At 38.6% G+C, this 20,186-nt stretch overlaps 3 protein-coding genes across 3 annotated transcripts; 2 read left to right on the top strand and 1 right to left on the bottom strand.

The window, feature by feature from the left end:
- The first annotated feature begins 4,550 nt into the window (after window positions 1–4,550).
- On the top strand, window positions 4,551–5,075 carry LOC127227327 (keratin-associated protein 13-1-like). The gene has a single exon (XM_051191634.1). The coding sequence runs from the start codon at window positions 4,551–4,553 to the stop codon at window positions 5,073–5,075; it is 525 nt and encodes a 174-aa protein (XP_051047591.1).
- Window positions 5,076–8,407: 3,332 nt separating this feature from the next.
- LOC127227480 (keratin-associated protein 14) lies at window positions 8,408–9,235 on the bottom strand. Its single transcript, XM_051191826.1, has one exon. It carries the CDS (start codon window positions 9,220–9,222, stop codon window positions 8,716–8,718), a length of 507 nt encoding a protein of 168 aa, XP_051047783.1. The 5' UTR covers window positions 9,223–9,235; the 3' UTR covers window positions 8,408–8,715.
- A 2,838-nt stretch (window positions 9,236–12,073) lies between these two features.
- LOC127227483 (keratin-associated protein 15-1) lies at window positions 12,074–12,635 on the top strand. Its single transcript, XM_051191830.1, has one exon. The coding sequence runs from the start codon at window positions 12,142–12,144 to the stop codon at window positions 12,589–12,591; it is 450 nt and encodes a 149-aa protein (XP_051047787.1). The 5' UTR covers window positions 12,074–12,141; the 3' UTR covers window positions 12,592–12,635.
- The last annotated feature ends 7,551 nt before the right edge of the window (window positions 12,636–20,186 follow it).

A 20,186-nucleotide genomic window follows, 5' to 3' on the forward strand; every position in this document is an offset into this window, starting at 1 on the left:
AGTTTAGTGTTATTTTGTGGAGAGATGCATCTATATATTCTCAGCAATAGGTATGGTACCCAACAGGTGGTCCTTGGCAATTTTTCTGCTTTCAGCTTTTGAAACTGGCAACTCAGTAGTAATCTATCAATGTAGTTGAACCTGAGCATGTTTCTGCACAGCAAACGCAATAAGCTACTCTTATGACAGGAATGTCATGACTGATTTACACTGATGTTTATTCTGTAATTGCCAGAAGAATCGCCCCCTGTACTCTTGACATAATTTGTATGTGTTTTGTTTAGAATGTTGTAGATAAACTCTCAAGAGCAGTGATTCTCAACCTGTGGGGCGCCACCTTTTGGGGTCACATGTCAGTAATCCTGAATGTCAGATATTTATATTATGATTCATTACAGTAGCAAAATTGCAGTTATGAAGTAGCAACAAAATAATGTTATGACTGAGGGTAACCACATCATGAGGAACTCATTAAAGGGTCACAGTACTGGGAAGGTTAAAAACTACTGTCGTGGAGAATGACTTAGCCTAGAGAACATAATAGGAGAGGGATGCTGATAACAAATCTTAAGGCGGGATTTTCCCCACTGGCCCTAAGCAGCCAGTTTTATGATGCTCCATAGATCTCAAGGACCTTTGCTGTTTCTCTAGGCCCTCTGCTTACATGCATATGCTTTGATTACAAAACAATTATAATTACAAATTAAAATTAATGAAACAAAGACTCAAAAATAATCATGTAGTGTGGTTAAGAACACTGCTCTTCAGAAGGACCTGGGTTTAATTCTCCACACTGGCATGGTGGCTCACAAATATCTGTAACTCCAGTTCCAGGGAATTCGTCATCCTCTTCTGGCCTCCAAGTATACCAGATATGCAAATGTCACAAAGACTTACACAGTCAAAATACGCATACACATAAAGTTTTTAAAAAGTGATATGACAGAGATGAATACAATGATTGACAATGCAAGGAAAAACTTTCATGGGAAATTTAGGTTATATATACTTTTTTAACATTTTAAAACTCCACTATGACTGGCACAATGTGGTAATTTGTTCAAAAACCTACTGACTAGCATATTCAAAGCAATCACAAAAAACATCTTTATACGTTTTTTTACTTTATTTGATAAGATAATATTTTTTATCATGATTTGTGTATTTTGTTACTATTCAAATAATAAAACTAAAGCTTTGTAACACTTTGTTTTGATCCCAAGAATGAAAAAAGAAATCAAATCAAGTATAATTATGGCGCAAATGTGTGACCACTCATTTTTGGATTGAATTTATGGACCACTCCACGAGGTGGCATTAATATCGGATAGTGCCAAAGTGGCCAAAATCGAGAATAGATGAGTCATAGCCTAGGATAAAATTTGCTGCTATTAGTCTTCTAAAGGAACAGAGCAATGACTCCTAAAGGCATATTGCTCTATCTCTAAAGGAGACCATCACTCAAGCCTCATTAGAGAAGCTTCCACTTGTAGTAGATAGAAACTGACAGAGAGACACACAACGGAACGCTATGCGGAAAGAGAGAGACTTTGGAGCATTCAGTCCTAAATGGATGCTGTCACCAAACTTCTCCCCACAGCGCCCAGGGATCTATGTGGAAGAGGTGAAAAAAAGATTTTACCAGGCAGAGGAGGTAGATGACTCCAAGGAAACGATGTCTTCCAGAAACAGCAGGACTGATATGCAAAGGAACTCACAGAGACTGTAATAGCACACACAGACAGGCAGTTTCTAACCAGACAAAATGCCAGCCCTGTGAATAAGGGAAGCAAACACAAAGTGCCACCCATAACCAAGAAACTGCTTGCAATTGATATCTGCTGGCACAAAGAAAGTTACTTTTTATTTTTTTTTTTTTGCAAAGGGGTGTCACTAAGTACATCAGTCACACTCCAAAACAGGGACCATGTCCAGAAACAGTTGGCCAATACAAAATGGACTCCATACTCCGTGTGTGTGTGTGTGTGTGTGTGTGTGTGTGTGTGTTTGGTTTGATTTCTTTCTGTTTTTTTTTCTATTGTTTGGGGGCGTGACAAGAGGTTGTGTGGCTAGGGAAATGGAGAGGAGCTGGGAAGAGTTGGAAAAGGACAGCAAAATAATTTGATCAAAATATATTGCATTAATTTTTTTTAAGAAAGGTTAAAAAAATGAGACTTTGGAGCTGGGTCTGACTGACATGGAGTTGGAGCATAAGGTATATTTCTAACACATCTTTGGTTGACATTTCTGCTTGTGGAGGGCACGCACCTGAAGATAACTGTTCAGTTCTGTGTGTCTTCCCAAAGCTGAGGCCTTTGTTTGTTTGTTTGTTTTTCTTCCTTTCCCACACCACAACAATGGGAGGGTCACTTGTGCCAACCAAATACAGGCTCATCTCGGCAGCAGCTGCATGTCATTAATCTAGCTTACTTCAGATGCTACATGGAGATGGTACTCATATCTCACCCCAAGCCTGCAAGCCTGCCTCCCTAGGGTTAAATACCAATCCCAGACCCAGTAGTTTACAGTCAGGCTTCTCTAGACTCCTCTTCAGTTCTGACTATTTTGCTTAGGCAGCTTACGGAACTGACGGAGACACTTCCATATATTTATTTGATAACTATGGGGGATATTCCAAAGGATCCAGTTAAAGAGATGGACACTTGAGGTATGAGAGAGGGAGCATTGAGCTTTTTCTCATTGTCCAAGTTCTTCAGGCAGCTGTAAGTGGTCCATGGGCAGGTAGCACTTGAATGCGATCTTTTTGAGAGTTTATAGGATGCTTATGGAGTAAGGTCTATTGAAATGCTTTAGTCTTCCTTTGTCAATATGCAGCAGAAACCCTACTGAATGATAATGGCCCATGCTTTATTATAAACCAAGGGAGTTAGGCATTTCGCTTTGTTAAATGTGTGCACGTTTCTATGCATATTTTATGCATATGAGAATACATGTGTGCTTGTGTGTGTATTTGTAAAAATATAACTTAAATTGATAGAATTAATGGCATATAAAATAGAATAATGGCTGATATATTTCATTCATATAGATACTTCCTTTTCCTAATGGACTATCATATTACCTGCTAGCACATAAAGGTGCTATATACCTCACATATATGTCTAACACATAGTACTGACACGAGTTAAAGTGATTTAAAACAAACAACATTTTATTTATCAAATTGACATGAATAAATCCTTTTCTACTGATATCAAGCGAGCATTGCTTATGCTGTATATATTTGTATCTTATTTTTACTCTTTATCTTTAGAAAATCTTTAGGAGCTATAAAGATTTGCTTAGCGGGCATTACTTAGATAGAGGGTATGCAGTTTCTAAATTAAAATTCACAGATTTTTAACTAAGTAACCAACTGAAATAGTTTTGTCAACCATATTAGATATGCCCAAAATGAGCATCCATCTGAAATCCCTGGCATCCATGAGTCTAAGTTTTATAGTCAAAATAGTTTAAGCAGTATTTTATATATTCATGTATGAATTCCCCCTTCCCTATATTCTTCTTTGAAAGGGCTTCATAGGACACACTTTCCTCCAGACCTATACAATCTCAGGTTGTTGCTAAAGGCCGCTGGGGCACCATGTGTTAAAGCTGGCAGCTGGAGTCTCCTGAGAATCCATTTGTCTTTCCTGGACTCACTCAGTGCTTGGCCTGGGTCTATGAAAAGCATGGCTTCTGCAGAAATCACAGCAGAAAGGTCCAGAGTCTGCTAAACCTCGTGCGTCTTATGGTTGTAGAAGTGGAATCTCTATGGTCTCACCAGCGCTGCATCAAGCAACAAGTCAGATGTGCTGGATCTGAAATTTATTCAATCATTGAGTAAGTTTTGGGCATTTACAAGATTAACGCCATTCCAGAGGCCCAAAACCTACACTTGAAAGGCTACCCCAGCTTTGTCCCTTCTTACCACACCTCCAGTCATCCAGTCTTCCTCTCTCGATTCCAAGGTTCGCTGCTATCCAGCTTTTCCTTTTTACCCTTTTGCTGGGTGATGCTGAGTAAATCACAGAAAATATCTGTAAAAACGAGAAGGGATGGTGGCATTGGGGCTAAACTTCAGTATGTTCCTCAGCAAACCCAAAGAGATGTTTCCAAGTCACTAAGAAGATAAAAGACTCTCATCCCATACCCTGTAAAGAAAAATGTTTTCCTCATAACATCCTATGACAAAACACACAAAAAGTATGTCAAGAGGAAAAAGGATTTTCCAGGACATGATGAAATAATTTCTGGTTTAAAATAATCATGGTATTTCTGACATAGGAGTAGCTTCATGTCCTTTGAACAGTGAAATTACAACAGCCATAAATGCACTGTGCAGAAAAATATTCGAGTGCAACTATAATTATAGAGAAATTAGTGAATTGCACATTTTTAAAGAACACAGCACACACAGGACAAGCATCACCCTGTTGGGTACCACACCTGTGGCTGACAGTATATAAACCCAGCTCTCCACAGGGCGACATTCAAACTCAGAATCCTCCCTGTTGCATCCAGCTGAGCTCATCACATCTCCTCTCAATATGGCCCACAGCTGCTGCTCTGCAAACTTCTCCTCCCGCTCCCTCAGGAGCTGCCTGCCCTCCTCAGGTTCCTCCTGTGGCTCTTCCTACCCCAGCAACCTGGTCTACACCACCAGCAGCTGCTCTCCCAGCACCTGCCAGCTGGGCTCCTCTCTCAACAGTGGCTGTGAGGAGACCTGCATTGAGCCCACCAGCTGCCAGAGGTCCTGTGTGGAGTCCAGCCCCTGCCAGACAGCCTGCTACTACCCCAGGAGCTTCACACCTTGCAGTCCCTGCCAGGGGACATATGTTGGGCCCCTGGGCTTTGGGCCCAGCAGCTTCCATTCCCTAGATTGTGGATCTAGAGGGTGCTACATAGTGGGTTGTGGGCCCAGCGACTTCGAATCTCTGTATTTCGGAGTCTCTGGCTTCCCTTTCCAGAGATATGGGCCCAGATTCTGCCTTTCACCCCACCTTCCTGTTAGTACCTGTCAAGCTGGTTATAAACCAATCTGTGGTAACACCCTCTATGGAGTCTGCTACTGAGTCCCTTCATGCACTATGGCTGTGCTCGGCAGCCATCATTTTTTGCTAACTCTCTTCTGCTGACTGTTAATTCCTCATCACTGGCTTCTTTCATTCTCAATTTCTGGGAGATTCTGTGATTTGTGGGTAAATTCAAATTATTCCTTTCTCTCGTACTTTGGAGAAATGATGTATCTACTGTTTGGTTTTCATCCAAGAGCTGTTGAAAATTAAAATCTTAATCTAATAAATGTGTGCAATCTGACACCTTAATGTATTGTATCCTTTATTATTACTTTGCTCATAGATTTGCATTCATGCATTTGGGGAGTTCATTACGTGCCAATCTAGTTATTTAATTTTGTTTGCAAACATAAATTTCTATATTTCGTTGTGTTCTTTACTTTCAAAGACATTTGGATAGACTTCCCGAGTTGTCCCTCCCAAGGTCAGTCCAATAGGGAAGTGCATTTCTTCACTGACTTGATACTTTCATATGTTGGCACTCTGTATTTCCTGGATTCTCATCACAGTGTAAGGAAGAAATGGCTTCGGAGTCCTTCTATTACCTTACAGGGCCCTCTGAGATATGCACAGGGAAAAATTAGGGAAGGGTGCCAACAGCCTGTGTAGCATCATCTGTGACATCAGGTAATATGAGACATAGGGTTTTCTCATAACATTCACACCTCGGAGAGAGACTGATTATTGACCTCTTTAGATAGAAAGAGGAGACTCTAAGAGAGTTTGGAGCCTGCCGGAGTTTTAGAGCAAACCCCAGTATAATTAAAATTCATAAAGGAATGTTCTTTCTGGAACATTTTCTTGTGTTTTCAAATCTGCAACTCACAGTACCATCAGGCATGACTTGGCATTACTGCTTCTGTGGGGCAAGTGTGTGTCATGTATTTATCTACTGAACCTAGTTCATTAGTCTCATATAAACAATGCACAATGAAGTGTTAAAATGAATACAAATGTAGAATCAGGAACAACGTTTCAAGAGTCTTTGTGCTCTCCCTCCCTCCCTTAGTGATAGTGTCTACTATTGGTGAATTATCTTGTGTTCTGCTATTCCTTTAAGGTTTTTGTTCGTTTGCTTAAGTGTAAATATAGAATACTGTTTCATTTTATGGGAAATGATTTAAAACAAATGAAAAGTCATATACAAAGTTCATTCATAAACCATTATTAAGCAGTCACTATCTCTTAATTAGTTTCTTCAGTGTGAGTTTCCTCCAGTGTTTTCTTTTATGGTATTCATCTGCCAACTTTCCCAAAATTCAGCCTCCTTCCTTGGCCATCAACTTGTGTCCTTAAGAAAATATCCAAGAGGAAACTGTGCTTCCAAATCTGTGGTCTTACCACTGAAGTATGACCAACCCACCAGGGACTACAAAACAAACAAACAAACAAACTGGCCCCCCCTTTTTCCATAGCTAACAATTGCCCATCAATTCTTGGCTGGGATAATACTGTGCGTCTATCCCTCTCCTCCATGCCTTGATTTCTTCCGGCTTAGTCAGGTTTTGTGCTTTCTATTTAATCAACCTTATTTTTTAACTTTAATTCTTTATTTTCAAATATTTAGTTTATATTAAATAATACATAATTGCATATTTAAATATTTATATAATTGTAAATACATATTTATAACACACCCACCATATATATAATTTGTGTCTTTGTAGGTATGTGCAGATGAGCTCAGGTACCTACACAGTCAGAGGGGTCTGATGTCCCTGGAGTTATGGGCAGTTATGAGCCTTCAGATGTGGGTGGTGGGAACTGAACTAGAAAGTGAAGAAGTAGTACCTTCTATTAACCACTGCGGCATCTCTCCAGACCCACTATTCTGACTCCATTGACACACACACTATGCGCCTTCAATAAAATTACGTGTTTAACTTTTCATACAGTTGAGGATAGCAGGTACCATCATGAGCATGTCATCCAGTTATTGTACAAGTTAATGCTCATAGTAAACCTCTTCTGGTAATATAAATGCAACTCTTTTTTTATAATAAAATTGTATTATTTTTAACTAATTGCCTTAGAAAAGAATTACTTTGCAAAATTTACAATTCTAGATACTGTTCCAAACAATAAAGTAAGTAGCTGTGTATGTAAAGGTATGAGGCACGCCCACACCACAAAGTGATTATGTGTTCAGATGCAGCATAAATTCATGCCCATAGTGCATGCACACCTAACTTTCCCACTACCTCCACCTACTGGTGTGTAGTGGGTAATACCGCATCATGCTGGGCTCAGGCCTGCTCATAACACTCAAACTTAGGAAAGGAAAAAGAAAGACCCAACTCCATGTAGGTCATCTAACTGTGTACATTGTCCTGAATATTATAATAATTTCTCACATGGTGCTCCTTCTTCGTGCTGTCTTGGTCTATTTTGTTTGAAGAATGTTTTTAAAATGGAAGACTTCTCTTGTCCTAGATGCAACAAAAAATATTTAGCTTTCTCCATCATTCTTGAGCCCCATGAGATGGACCCATGGCAAAAAATAGATTAATAGTTCCCTTGACCTGACTAAATTACTGCTGGTTACTAGTAAAGGGGAAATTGTGAGACAATTATCAAGTGAAACTGGGTGCTAAGGCAAAACTGGATTAAAACCAACATCTGGTGAGCCTGCGGGATGAATTGTCCCCACCTTTGATAAAAATTTCCATAACTGAGTGACTTAGTCAATTACTCAAGTACAATACTCCAGGTCTATGCCAGGTCAGACCCTGAAACAAAGGAATATTGTACAGGTTGTTAATACTTTTCTGTAACTATGACTTTTCACCAAGCCAGGACATCACCAAAATATATAATCAATATACGAACATTGTCGGCCATAATTGCTAGCAACTGTACGTATTAGAAATTTCATTTAATAATTTTATCTGGCAGTCAAGGTGGGGGGAGTGAACCCCATTTTCATTCTAACTCATGATCATTTAAGTTCTTACCTTTCTCCAAGTTTGCATGTATTTTAGAATGTATGTTATAAGAATAATCTCTTTCCAAATATTATATGGCCTAGTATTCCCTCCAAATTACAAGTATTTTGCATGAAATATTGCTTTGTAATTCCATGTGTAGCAGAAAAAAATCAGTTATAATCCTGTCATTCTAATAATTTGTTTTCTTCATTTCACTGTGTGAAAGTATTGACAGATGGAGAAATCAGAAAAGTTGAAAACATCTGCAAATACAAAAGGGTAAGTTTACTTTTTAAAATTAAAATGGCAAGTGCGAGATACAGAAAAATCTCAGAGAGATATTTTGAAGTCATTTTGAAGACAAGAAGACGAAAGTAATAATGGTATTCACGAGATATAACGATGTCCAGTCACCTATTTTTATTTAAACTTACAAATTGCCCCTTTGTAAAGTTAATGCATTGACAGTCTGAGAAATAACTAAGATATACGTGAAGAAAGAATTATGTTTGGTTTTTGTATGTCTATCTAATGGTAAGAAAACCATTTAGCATCTTTCTCCCCTGAAATACATGTTCCAATTACGGGGACCCATAAAGAGTGAGTAGAAGTCACATTCCTAGACTAACATAGGAGATTAAAAGACAGTGTGGCTCTTAACACAGTAGGTAGCAGGTATCTTTTACATTTCTGATTTCCCCAATGTAAGATCAGAAGAAGCCGTTTCCGCAGGTTGGCTGGTAAGAAACAGACTGGCAGCTTTTAGTAGAGAAGCAAGTTGGGCGGTAAAAGCTGGACCCACGATTTAGGGATGAGTAAGTGCGAGTACCACATCCCACGGACTGGAAACCACGGGATCCAAAGCTCAGGGTTGGGTAGCCACAACCAAAAGACTGGAAGCCCCTGGAACCAAAGCCCAGAGATCCTGAGAATGTTGACTGGCAAGGTCTGTAGGAGACTGGAATCCTCTGGCTGTAGCAAGGCCTCTGGCAGGGACTGGACGCCACATAGGATGTCTGGAAGCTGGTGGGATCACAGAAGGTTTCCTGACACCCGTTGTGGAGAGAGGAGCCCAGCTGGTGGGTGATGGGAGTTTGGAGGTCAGTGCTGTAGAAGACATTGTTGGGGTAGGAGGAACCACAAGAAGAGACAGGGTATTGCAGTTGGCCCCCAAAGGACAGGGAGGAGAAGTTTCCGGAGCAGCTGTTGCAGGACATGATGAGAGGAGAGAAGGATGTTCAATGACCACGCTTGGACACACGACATTTATATACTCCTGTCCTCGGGTGCGTCATCTCCATCGCGCATGCACACACGTTAGTTACCTGCGGCTGTAATTGAATTGAAAATACCATCATAGTCACGCATATTTACTTTTCGTGTGGTTTCACAACTGGGTAGAGCAGTGATGACTGTGGCCCAGGAATTCAGGTAATAGTGTTCAATCTTCAAAGCTATTATTCATCCTCCATCAGCAAAAGGTCACCCTGCACATCACTCAGAAAGCCGCTTTGGAGGTAGGCTGTCGGGGCTGAGGGAAGCTAGCTTAATTAAAAATAATTGATGCCCGTTGCACAATCTGTCCAAAAATTGTTGCCATCTGGCTAGCAAACTTGTTCGAGGATCTACTCATAGTCATTTCTTTTAAACAAAAACGCACACTGATTGCTGCCTCAAAATGGCAAGCTTCTGTGATGAATGGTGTCATCCAAATGCTGGTGTGCAAGATGTATGAGGACTTAAAAAAATAATTGGACCTCAGTTTGAATGGCTTTACTGAAATACGGAGAGATCCCTTTCTCATGTCATGCATCTGCCTAAAAATGGAAATCAGATATTTAATGCCAGTCTTAACTTTTATTTGTGTGTGTATTGGTGGGTGGATGTGGAGTGTGGTGGTGGGGGGTTAACTGTGCTATGAGCTAAATACTTTATGCTTTGTTATCGTTTGAATGCTAAAAAATTATTCACCTAAGGTGATAAAATGCATGAAAAGGAACAAATCTTGAGGTAATGATGTTTGATATATTTCTCTCTCTAATCACGGTCGTTATTTCCCACTGAAAATGGTCCCGATAACCTGGTATAAACATGCTCCATCTAAGGAAAGCTTATAAAGCAATTGCCTTGAGGTGTCAGGCCAAAGGAGCCATAGCCAGGAGATGCTTCCTCTGCCCAGAAGGCTGCATATATCACTTTGACTTAAATTGTTTTCAGGTGTTCCTGACAAGTATTGCAAAATGTCCAAAGCGAGGGTCATATTTCCTCGATTTCCATGGCTGGTGTTCCACCTCAGTGCAAGAGTCTAATGAAGACTGATGTCTGGAGGAGGAGAAAGTGCAGAGGGCTATATTGGTGTGCCTTAGGTGCTGTTTGATTTGTTTCATATTATAGCACATTTCCTTCTGGTTCTGAACAATACAGAATTTTTTTTTTGATAACAAAATCATTTGTTTTTCTTCTGCCTGCCTCTTTTTCTCCTTCTTCTTCCTCCTCCTTCTCTTCGTCTTCATTTTGTGAATTAAAAAGTTTAGACTCATAAAGTCTAGAATTTGGGGAAGATTTTCACAAATGTCTCCACTTTTTTTTTTTTTTTTTAAATCAGATTACAATTCTATTCACAGCAACCTGATTCAACATTCCCAGAACTCTCAGGATAGAGGAACAGGCTCCTTTTAGATTTGTTCTTAAAAATTAGACCAGGTAATCAGAATTCTTCATGAAATTAGTCTCAGCTCATTTTCAATGTATAATTTATGCTGAGAATGAATGACATACAGAGTTTTTCCATTTCCGTGAGTTTATTTAGACAATTTCCTATACCAATGTACCATCTATGCAGATAGTGTTGCTGCACCTATTAGAAAAGTAGAGAAAAATTCCAAGACTTAGCTTTGTAGGATGACCATGTAAATTAATCAACACACATTATCGACCCCCAAATAATTTCTTCTCCAACTCACATTCTCATCCCTTTCGGTACTCTTTCCTACCCACATTTCAATATAGAACGGTCACGTGTGTAACCACGAGTTCTTCAAATTATTAATCCTTTTGTGACATCTGCATGTGACAGATACTCTCCACATTTCTTAATTAATTTTTTTTTTTTTTGCAATAAAAACCCTGCCACCTGAAAGGAAAACGTGGATGGCCACAAAATAATGTTTAGGTCTTGCTATTTTGTTGCCTGCCAGTGACCCCAGAATTGCCAAGAGGGGAGAGATGTCAAGAGGGTATTTTGATAATCAATCTAGTTAAATTTATTAATGACTTCCCTCATGAAACAGTGAAGGTGTGGGCAACACTGGGTCCAATTTAAATAAAAAAAAAAAAATGAAATGGATGACAGCATATCCCAGTGTGTTAGGGCTTACATGTAGCTCTGAATGTGTTACCTAGAAGGAACGAACAGAAACGAGGGAAGAAGAAAACAATAGAAATGGAAGGCAAGACAACAAAGGGATTCTGTTTCTGTGACAAATATTTTACAATATAATTGGCACTCATGCCATCATCGGTCCTCTCAACCTTATGCAATCACATGCACAAACGCAAGTTGACACAGCGTGTGATAAACAATGTTGGCCTTGAATTTCTTTCCTCCTGAGGGTTAGTATGGTATTATTCCTTTAATAACGTCCACAACGTTTGCAAGAAGAAATGTAAAATGGCCATATATTTATTTTGTTTTCAGTCAAGTCTCTAAACTTGGAGTACCATAGTTCTCTTTCTAGAATACAAACTTTGGTAGGGTGTTGAACCCTGCAGGATTATTGTATCACCCATTTGATCACATCTTGAAGGTGGGATTAAGTAAAGCATCTATCTCAAAGACTTAATTATGTTGGCCTTCATTGAACTTGCTGTAGGTATTGAGAAATTGCATTTTTGCTTCATGAGTAATTGCTTTGAAAACTAATGAAATTCCTTCGTTTAGAAGTCCACCTTCATGAAAAGGCCTTTGAAGGTTAGAGTATTTCATTTTTTACTGGAGCCTAATTAGGCATTCTCATTAAAATGGACACAGACTGCTACACCCATCTCTCTGGTATATAAGGACCTGTGTTAGATGGTGGTACACACACTTGCAGATTCATCACCACAACCCAACTGCAACCAGAACTCCTGACAACATGTCTTACATTTGCAACTCTGGGAACTTCTCCTCACAGTCTTTCGGAGGTTTCTTGAGGCAGCCAGTCTCCACCTATGGCTCTTTCTACCCCACCAACAACGTAGTGTATTCTCCAAAGAATTTCCAGCTGGGCTCCTCTTTCTATGGACAGCAGGAGACCTTCGAGGAACCACTTGAAGGCTACTCACCATGTGTCGGAAACAGATACTACCAGACATCCAGCTTCCGGCCCAAGCAGTATTTCTCCAGCCCCTGCCAGGGAGGCTTTACTGGATCTTTTGGATATGGCAATTCAGGCTTTGGATCTTTTGGGTATGGAAGCTCTGGCATTCGCTCCCAGGTCTATGGATCCAGCTTCCACCGCCCAGGATTGTTTTCTTCCAAGAGCATCCAGTCATCTTATTACCAGCCAGGCTTTAGCTCTCGCTTTTGTGGATCAGCTTTCTGAACATCCCAGCTGTCTCATGATGATTTCTGCACCTTAAGGAATTCAAACAGTTTCTCCAACATCTAGGATTGAGCCATGAACATTTGTCTCTCTCAGACTCAGCATCATAATCTACCTGGAAGCAGATGATTTTCTGAAGACAGAGTAACTTTGACCTTTGACTTTTCAACTCTACTGTAAGAGAGAACTTATATTTTAATTATTATGTAAATTCTTGGGTCTCTTACCATCCATCCCTCTAAATGTCTTCTCTCATTATTTCCTTAAGATTCCCCTACTCAAGTTTATTTTAAATAAACTTACATCTCTAGCATTAATTTTGGCATTCCAGTTTGGTTTTTTGTTTCATAAATGACACGTTCATTCATTGCATCTGATACTTTAACAGTTTTCAGATTTCCCCCCTCTGTTTTACTGACACTTTTTTTTGATAGAAAATCAGAAACATTGGAAGGAAATAAGTATAAGTGTTTTATGTCATCTTTCATATTTTGAAGGGTTTATATCAGCTCATGGGCATATTTGTTCATGTAAGTACTTCAGACATTTTGTTTTCAGTGGGGCATTCAATGGAAAGCAATTATTGAGTTAATATTACACACCAAAGACTGTGATGAACAGAGGTGTAAGTTCTCTTATTTAAAGATGTACAATTCTAGCTTGACATCATGTGACAAGTCAATAATGGAGATGAAAATATAACATTCAGAAGAAACACTAAGAAGGACTTCACAAAGAGGCACAGATTGTCATGTGAACTCATCATTAAAAGCAGAAAGAATTAGTTATTTAGTTAGTGTGTTCATTAATTACTTCATTTAAATCAAAAGAATCTTCCAGATGTGTCCATTAAAGAGCTACTGGCACAGAGGGTTAGAGAAGGAAGGATTTGTCATTGGAATGTACCAGTGAGGGAAATGGCAAGGTATCTGAAAGGTATGTCTGAGCTCAGTGAAGGACAGAGGGACGGAAAGATGCTTAGATCAAAGACCCCTTTCCTTGAGAAGAAAGGGTATTAGAAATTGAGGCCAGTTTGTTGCACATACCAAGCCATTGGCATATAAGCAAGATACTGTTGAGTTTTAAGATAATTTCACTTTGCATAAGGTATTGAAAAATTGCCTAGACTATCTTTGAACTTGAAATTCTCCCACCTTAGCCTCCTGAGTAACTGAAACTACTACCACCATACCTTGATTTTTAGAGGAGAAAATGAAACCCTCCAAAATTTTCTTGGCCATTTAGCCATGTAAGGACACCTACAACTAATGAAAAAAAGTTTGTCTTATTGCTACTGCCAAGTTTATTCACTAGCAAGTAAAAAACAGCAAGACCTTGCAAAGAATGGTGTGGTAGATATATCCACTAACTCACTGATGGTCCTGTCAACCAGTAATACTACCTCAAGTAGGAAATATGAAGACTGCCATTTCATAGCATTCACAATTAAGTGTTTATTCTGTTTTAAGTAAAGAAAAAATTCACTGATAAACCATAGTGAAATGATAAACAATGATGGTATGATTTTCCATGAGTTACCTTAAGCAGAATTTGTTTCATAAAATCAGTCACATGTCAAGTCATCTATAGGACTCATTAGATGAAGCTCCAATTATTTAACTGAGTATGAGATAGGACTGAAAATTATTAGATAGTTATATTTTGGTTTAATTAGTATTAAGAAGAACGCTCTGAATAGATTAAAGCCTGGAAATAACTTCATTTCGTTCTTCTCACACCTCTAAACTATGGTGTGTGTGTGTGTGTGTGTGTGTGTGTGTGTGTGTGTGTGTGTGTAACTCTGAGTTCCATGGAAACCTCAGTAACACAATGGAAGACTCAAACTAATATTCTAAGAAAAGGTTTTATTCATCTTAATAGCTAAGCCCTACCCAATATTAGTTAACTGTCACTTTGTTGTTCATTTCAAAAACATTCAGAAGGAAAATGCCAAGGTTAAATGCGAGAAAAAAAATTCACTAGTGCTTCAGAAAAAAATCCCTGTTGATTAACATAGGGAGATCATAACATAAAAGTCCACATAAGCAACTCTTTGATGAATCAACAGTTTATATATGGAAGTGTTTATTCTCTATGGAGGTATATACTTGTGTGTGTGCCACCATCTTTGCTATGCCCACTAATCCTCGATACTCCTCTTTGAAGACCCACTTTAAGCCAACTTGCTCATGATTTCTCTAGCTGTGTAGATGCTAAACACTGCGTTATAAGCACACTTACTATTAATACAGAAATGTTGAATACTCAATTTTATTAGATTGTCTGGAGGCATCAGATGCTAGTTATTAAGGAAAGTCTTTAAGAACCATATATTTTTAGTTATCACACACTCTGTAATATATATTTTTATGCACTACTCAGGTAAAGCAATTTTAATTCTTCTTGAAATAGTATTTAGAGAGATAACTTTTGTATGCAATTATGTTTGGAATATCAATGTTTTATGTTGAGATCAGTGTTCACACAAAATGGTAAGATGCTGAGGATACAGAGAAAAGGTATCATCAACAAACTGAGAGAGAGAGAGAGAGAGAAAGCCCTGTCTAAGAACATGGACTCTATTGGTTCATATCTTCTTGCATTTCCTCATCTCTAGAAGTGTAAGAAGTAAATACTTGTTTAACCTATGCAATCTAAAATATTATATTATAGCAGTCTAACCTAAGATATCTCGTTCATCTGAATACCCCCAATTTCATTATGAAGTATATGTGTGAAGAGATATTCTCCTTCCCTCCCTCTTCTCTCCTTCTCCTTCTTCCCTCATGCACAGCTCCCTCTCTTTCATCTGTCTAGCAATCCATTGTGTTCCAGAGAGATTTTCAGACCCACTCACATGACTGACTGGTACCAAAGGCTGGAAATTCATCAACAGTTTCTGTTTTAGTCTCAAAACATTTCTTACATTTCTTTTATATTCTCTGTGATGTTTTCTTCTTAGACCCTTAACTGAAGCCTTCATCATGATGATTACCTTTAGCTAGGATCAGCCAACCACAAATGGGAATTACATCTACAAAGTACTTTTTATAAGGACTTCAGTTTATATTTGATGATACACCCACACACCACAACTGAGCCAAACTGGCATATAAAATTAACCACCATTGCCCGTTTCCTAGAAAACCTGGCTTCTCACAGATTGTTTCATAAGTATAAAGTCTACATGGCTGCAAAAGACCCGGAAACAAGAGCCAATGAAACTCTTAACTCATGACCTTCCTATTACTCTCTAAAATTTTTTTTTAAAAAAAATCTTAGGTCCTAACATGAAACTTAGAGTTTCAGCATCATTTAACTAGTACCAAGTAGAATTTGTAAGTTTCTCAATAAATTATCTGTGCTTAATCAACAGTTGACTTTTTGTGCCAATGGTCCCTCTGCACTCTCCAGTTAAGTATTGGCAAGAACATAGCAGTTCATGGAAGCCCAGCGTGGCATGCTAGGACAAAGGGTGGCAGCTAAGGATTCTGGGTCTATCTGTCCATCTTATGCTGTTTCTAGCCAACATATTTTGCATGTTTATTTTGTTCTTTCGTGACATTTCTTGTCACATCCTCACTTTTTCATACCCTGCCTTTTATTAATGTGTTCCTTTCACTTCAACCAAGCATTTTCTGATTTTGCCTTCTCTGTGTTTTGCCTCTATCCATATTTGTATTGGATAATTCTTATTAGAATTTGAGTGTCATGTTTTTGATGTGAAGATGTGAGGTATCTTCCTCTAGATGACAGTGACAATGTCCAGTTGTGACAACCAAAAATATCCTAGATTTTGCTAAATATTATCTCCAGGTCAATGGTTCTCAACCTATGGGTTTCAACCCCTTTGACAGTTGAATGACCCTTTTTGTGGGGGTCTCCTAAGACCATCAGAAAACACAGATATTTACATTATAATTTATAACAGTAGTCAAACTACGTTTTCTTCCTTTGGTCTTTTGAAATAGGTTTCCCTGTGTAGCTATGGAGCCTATCCTGGAACTAGCTCTTGTATATAGTCTGATCTTCAGCTCACAGAGATCCTCCTGCCTCTGCCTTCCAAGTGCTGGGATTAATCCACCCAGCATGAAACTACATTTATGAAATAGAAATGAAAATAATTTTACAGTTGGGGGTCATCACAGAACGAGGAACTGTATTAAAGGGTTACAACATTACAACAGTTGAAAACCACTGCTGTAGGCAATGTTTTTCACACTTGAAGAGCCATGGTTTTAGATTTATATCCTAGGAATGAATTGTGTGGGGTTTTGCTTAGCTATGCACACTGAACTGAAGCCCTTTTGAGGATGAGGATAGAATACTATGGATTCAACACAATACCACTTTACTTATAAATGAGGAGTTCAAATTACAATTAAATAAGTAACTTCCTACACATAAACCTAAAATAATGACAAGATGCTTATTTGGCAAAGAATAGTGCTTATTTACTGATGGGACTACAATTAGAGAAAAGCAGTAGCATTTTTTTTTTTTTTAATTTTACTCTCTTTTCCAAACTGCCTGTCTGTTGTAGTCATGCCCATCCTGGTTATTATAGACCTAGAAGTGATAGTAAGGCAAATTGTGTTCTCATCATTCTTTTAAGAATAAAACTATAGTTCATAGACAGTTTTGCTGTCTCTGGGTTTACAAGAACTACCCTCATTTTGTCCCACTCATTCTATGTATATTACACAACCAATAATTAAGGACATTTTGAGAACATGGCTAGAAGTTATGGAATTGATATAAACTACATTCTTCCTTCTAAGCATTATAGCAGTTACCATGGGCTCATATGATTCTTAGTGTCTTATTAAAACTCGATTAAATTTAAATACATTTAAATTTCATTTAAATATTTAAATCTCACTAAAGTCTATTAATGTGGATTTCTACGAACTTCTTCATTTCTTTGATACAGTACAGTTTAAAATAAAAAATAAAATGATGCAGCTGACACAGAGATAACATTCACACCACAGATTAACAATAATTTTAATTAGAATGATTGCAGCAATTTTATGTCTGCTTGTCTGGCCCCTACATGTGGTTAAATATCTTTTCTAGCCATGCCTATTGGAGTTCCTCTGCATGAGATCACTATGACTCAATAAAGACAATGAGAAGAGGCTTCTTCCAATCTTTCGGGGTCCGAAAAGAAAAACAAATGTAGATTAATGAGGAACTCACTCTTGTGCCTGATCAATCTCCAATTCCCGGTCGTCCATGTAGTGTAGGGGATGGTCTCATTCTCCTGGCATGGACCACAAGCTAAAACAAACCCTCGTTGGCAACTCCCACAGTTCTGCCTACCATTGCTCAAGCACATTTTTCAGGCAGTACAGATTTTAAGTTGAGGATTTCATAGGCGGGTTGGTGTCCCAGTTTCTCTTTCGGTAGAATGCAGAATACCTTCTGAACCAAAGAAACTAGAATATGGGTGAGGGATCCATGCAGACACCTCCTTGACCTTTCAATAACAGTAACAGTATTTATAATAATTCATTTGTATTATTAACAGAGTGACCTTTGGGTTTTTGAAAGATTTGTTTAGCTTCTTTGTGTGTGTGTGTGTGTGTGTGTGTGTGTGTGTGTGTGTGTGTGTTCAGAGATGTGTGTGCAGGTCCAGAGAGACATTAGAAGGGAGCACTAGAGGCCTTGGAGCTAGAATTGCAGGCAGTTTTGGGCCACAATGTGGGTACTGAGATTTTTTTCCCCCGTCTACTATGTAAGGAATGACTATTCTAATATTGAACTATATAATTGGATTTTACAGAACTATAGAAAAAACACAAAGAACAATTTAAAGATTAAAAATATTTAATAGTTAATGTATATTATTTCATATGTTCTTAGACTATTATGCACATTTAAATAGTAAAGTAAATTTCTAACAATAAATTCTGTGCTGAAAATACACTAGCAGGCTGCAGTAAAACTCTGGTTAATTGACTACTATTTCACTCCATACCTTTGGAAGCATCCCCTGAATAACAATTTTAAATATATTGTATACGGAGAAATTTGAATTTATTTTAATTTAAAATTTTCCATTGTCCTACAAGTTAGAAATATATTTTAGTGGGTAAATATTCAGTTTATATTTGTGACAAATAAAACAATTTTGTATCTTAAGCATCATAAGTTTCTTTTACATACATTTAATTGGATTCACCTTCATAACATATCTTCTAGATCAGTAACACTAGGTAAGAAGAACAGTGTGTACTTTCTGAAAGTCTAGGCATCTCCCAGCCTCTGAAAGGGTTACAAAGTGCTGACTCATTACATTTCTGAGATTCCATACATTTTTCTTTGGAAATCTCCTTTATCTTTTTCCCATTTCAGTGATTTGCTTCCTACCTTCAGTTTCTTGGCAGTTCAATAAAATGACCTATTTGGTAGTTCTGTGAAATAAACAATGACGTTTACACACTTCGTTTTTATAAGTATTAAACCCTCTTGATATCTTGAAGAAATTCATCTCTGTATGGTGATATCCACCCCGCCCGCACCTGTTGCACTGAGCACGTGCCCATTGGGGCATGGAGACAGGTGCAGGCGTGACCTGGGGGGGGGGGGACTTGGTCTAGGATCCTGGGTCCCAGCTGGCTCTCTTTCTTCCTGGTCTGAGACAGAGAGCGTGGGGAGGCATCCTTGGAACAGGATCCTGCGGCGGTCATCTGTTTCTGGTGTAAGTGATTTCTCCCCGAATAAACATCCATCAGCCTACCATTTCCCACTGTAGTGAGATATCCACTCCACCCGTGCACCTGTAGCACCGACCACACCCATGGGGAGAGGTGCGGGCATGGTAGATTTCTCACTACATCTCTGAGTGTTGTAAGCTCAAAGTGTGGACATATCTCTCATAGGAATTTTCTTATTTCTCAGACTGAGGGTGCTCTGTGCAAGTGCTGATCCTATGTGATTGTCCCCTGCACCAGTGAAAAGGGGCATCTAGTTTGAGACACTATAGATGGTTCTCTATGCAGTGGTTTCAAATTTGTGTGACCATGACTCATACTGATACGTACGCTTGTACGTACATACACACACACACACACACACACACACATTTCACTTCAGAATCTCCCTCCCCCTTTCTCTCTTCCTCCTTTTCCCCTTCCTCTCTCTTCAGACTTTCAAAAACTAGTATTTTTATAATCTCCTACTATCCTGTTTTACTGTTATTCCCACTACACGTTGTGACCATGGCCAGTAAACACATTGTATGGAACGCTGACAGCATTAAGTCTCACATTTTGAAAGTAGTTTGAACAGGATTTATTAAGGCTGGTAATCCTATGTCTTATTTTACTTGACAGTTTCCATTTCTTTATAAAGAATCTACTGTTGCCTCGCATGAGAGCATCACAGTTGTTAATAAAACCCGAGTCAAATTACGTGGTCCCTAGACAGGCATACAAGAAATATGAGATTTCTGGATACTTTATCAGATGAAATTGCAGACTTTGGACTGAGAGAGTATTAGTAACAAAAATCAGAACTTCTACTTGACAAAAGTAAATGAAAATCAGGAAAAGTTTAACTCAGTATTCCTTGAAATAGCCCAATTATTG

This window comes from Phodopus roborovskii, unplaced genomic scaffold (genome assembly GCF_943737965.1).
Source record: "Phodopus roborovskii unplaced genomic scaffold, PHOROB, whole genome shotgun sequence".
In the NCBI taxonomy this organism is placed as follows: Eukaryota; Metazoa; Chordata; class Mammalia; order Rodentia; family Cricetidae; genus Phodopus; species Phodopus roborovskii.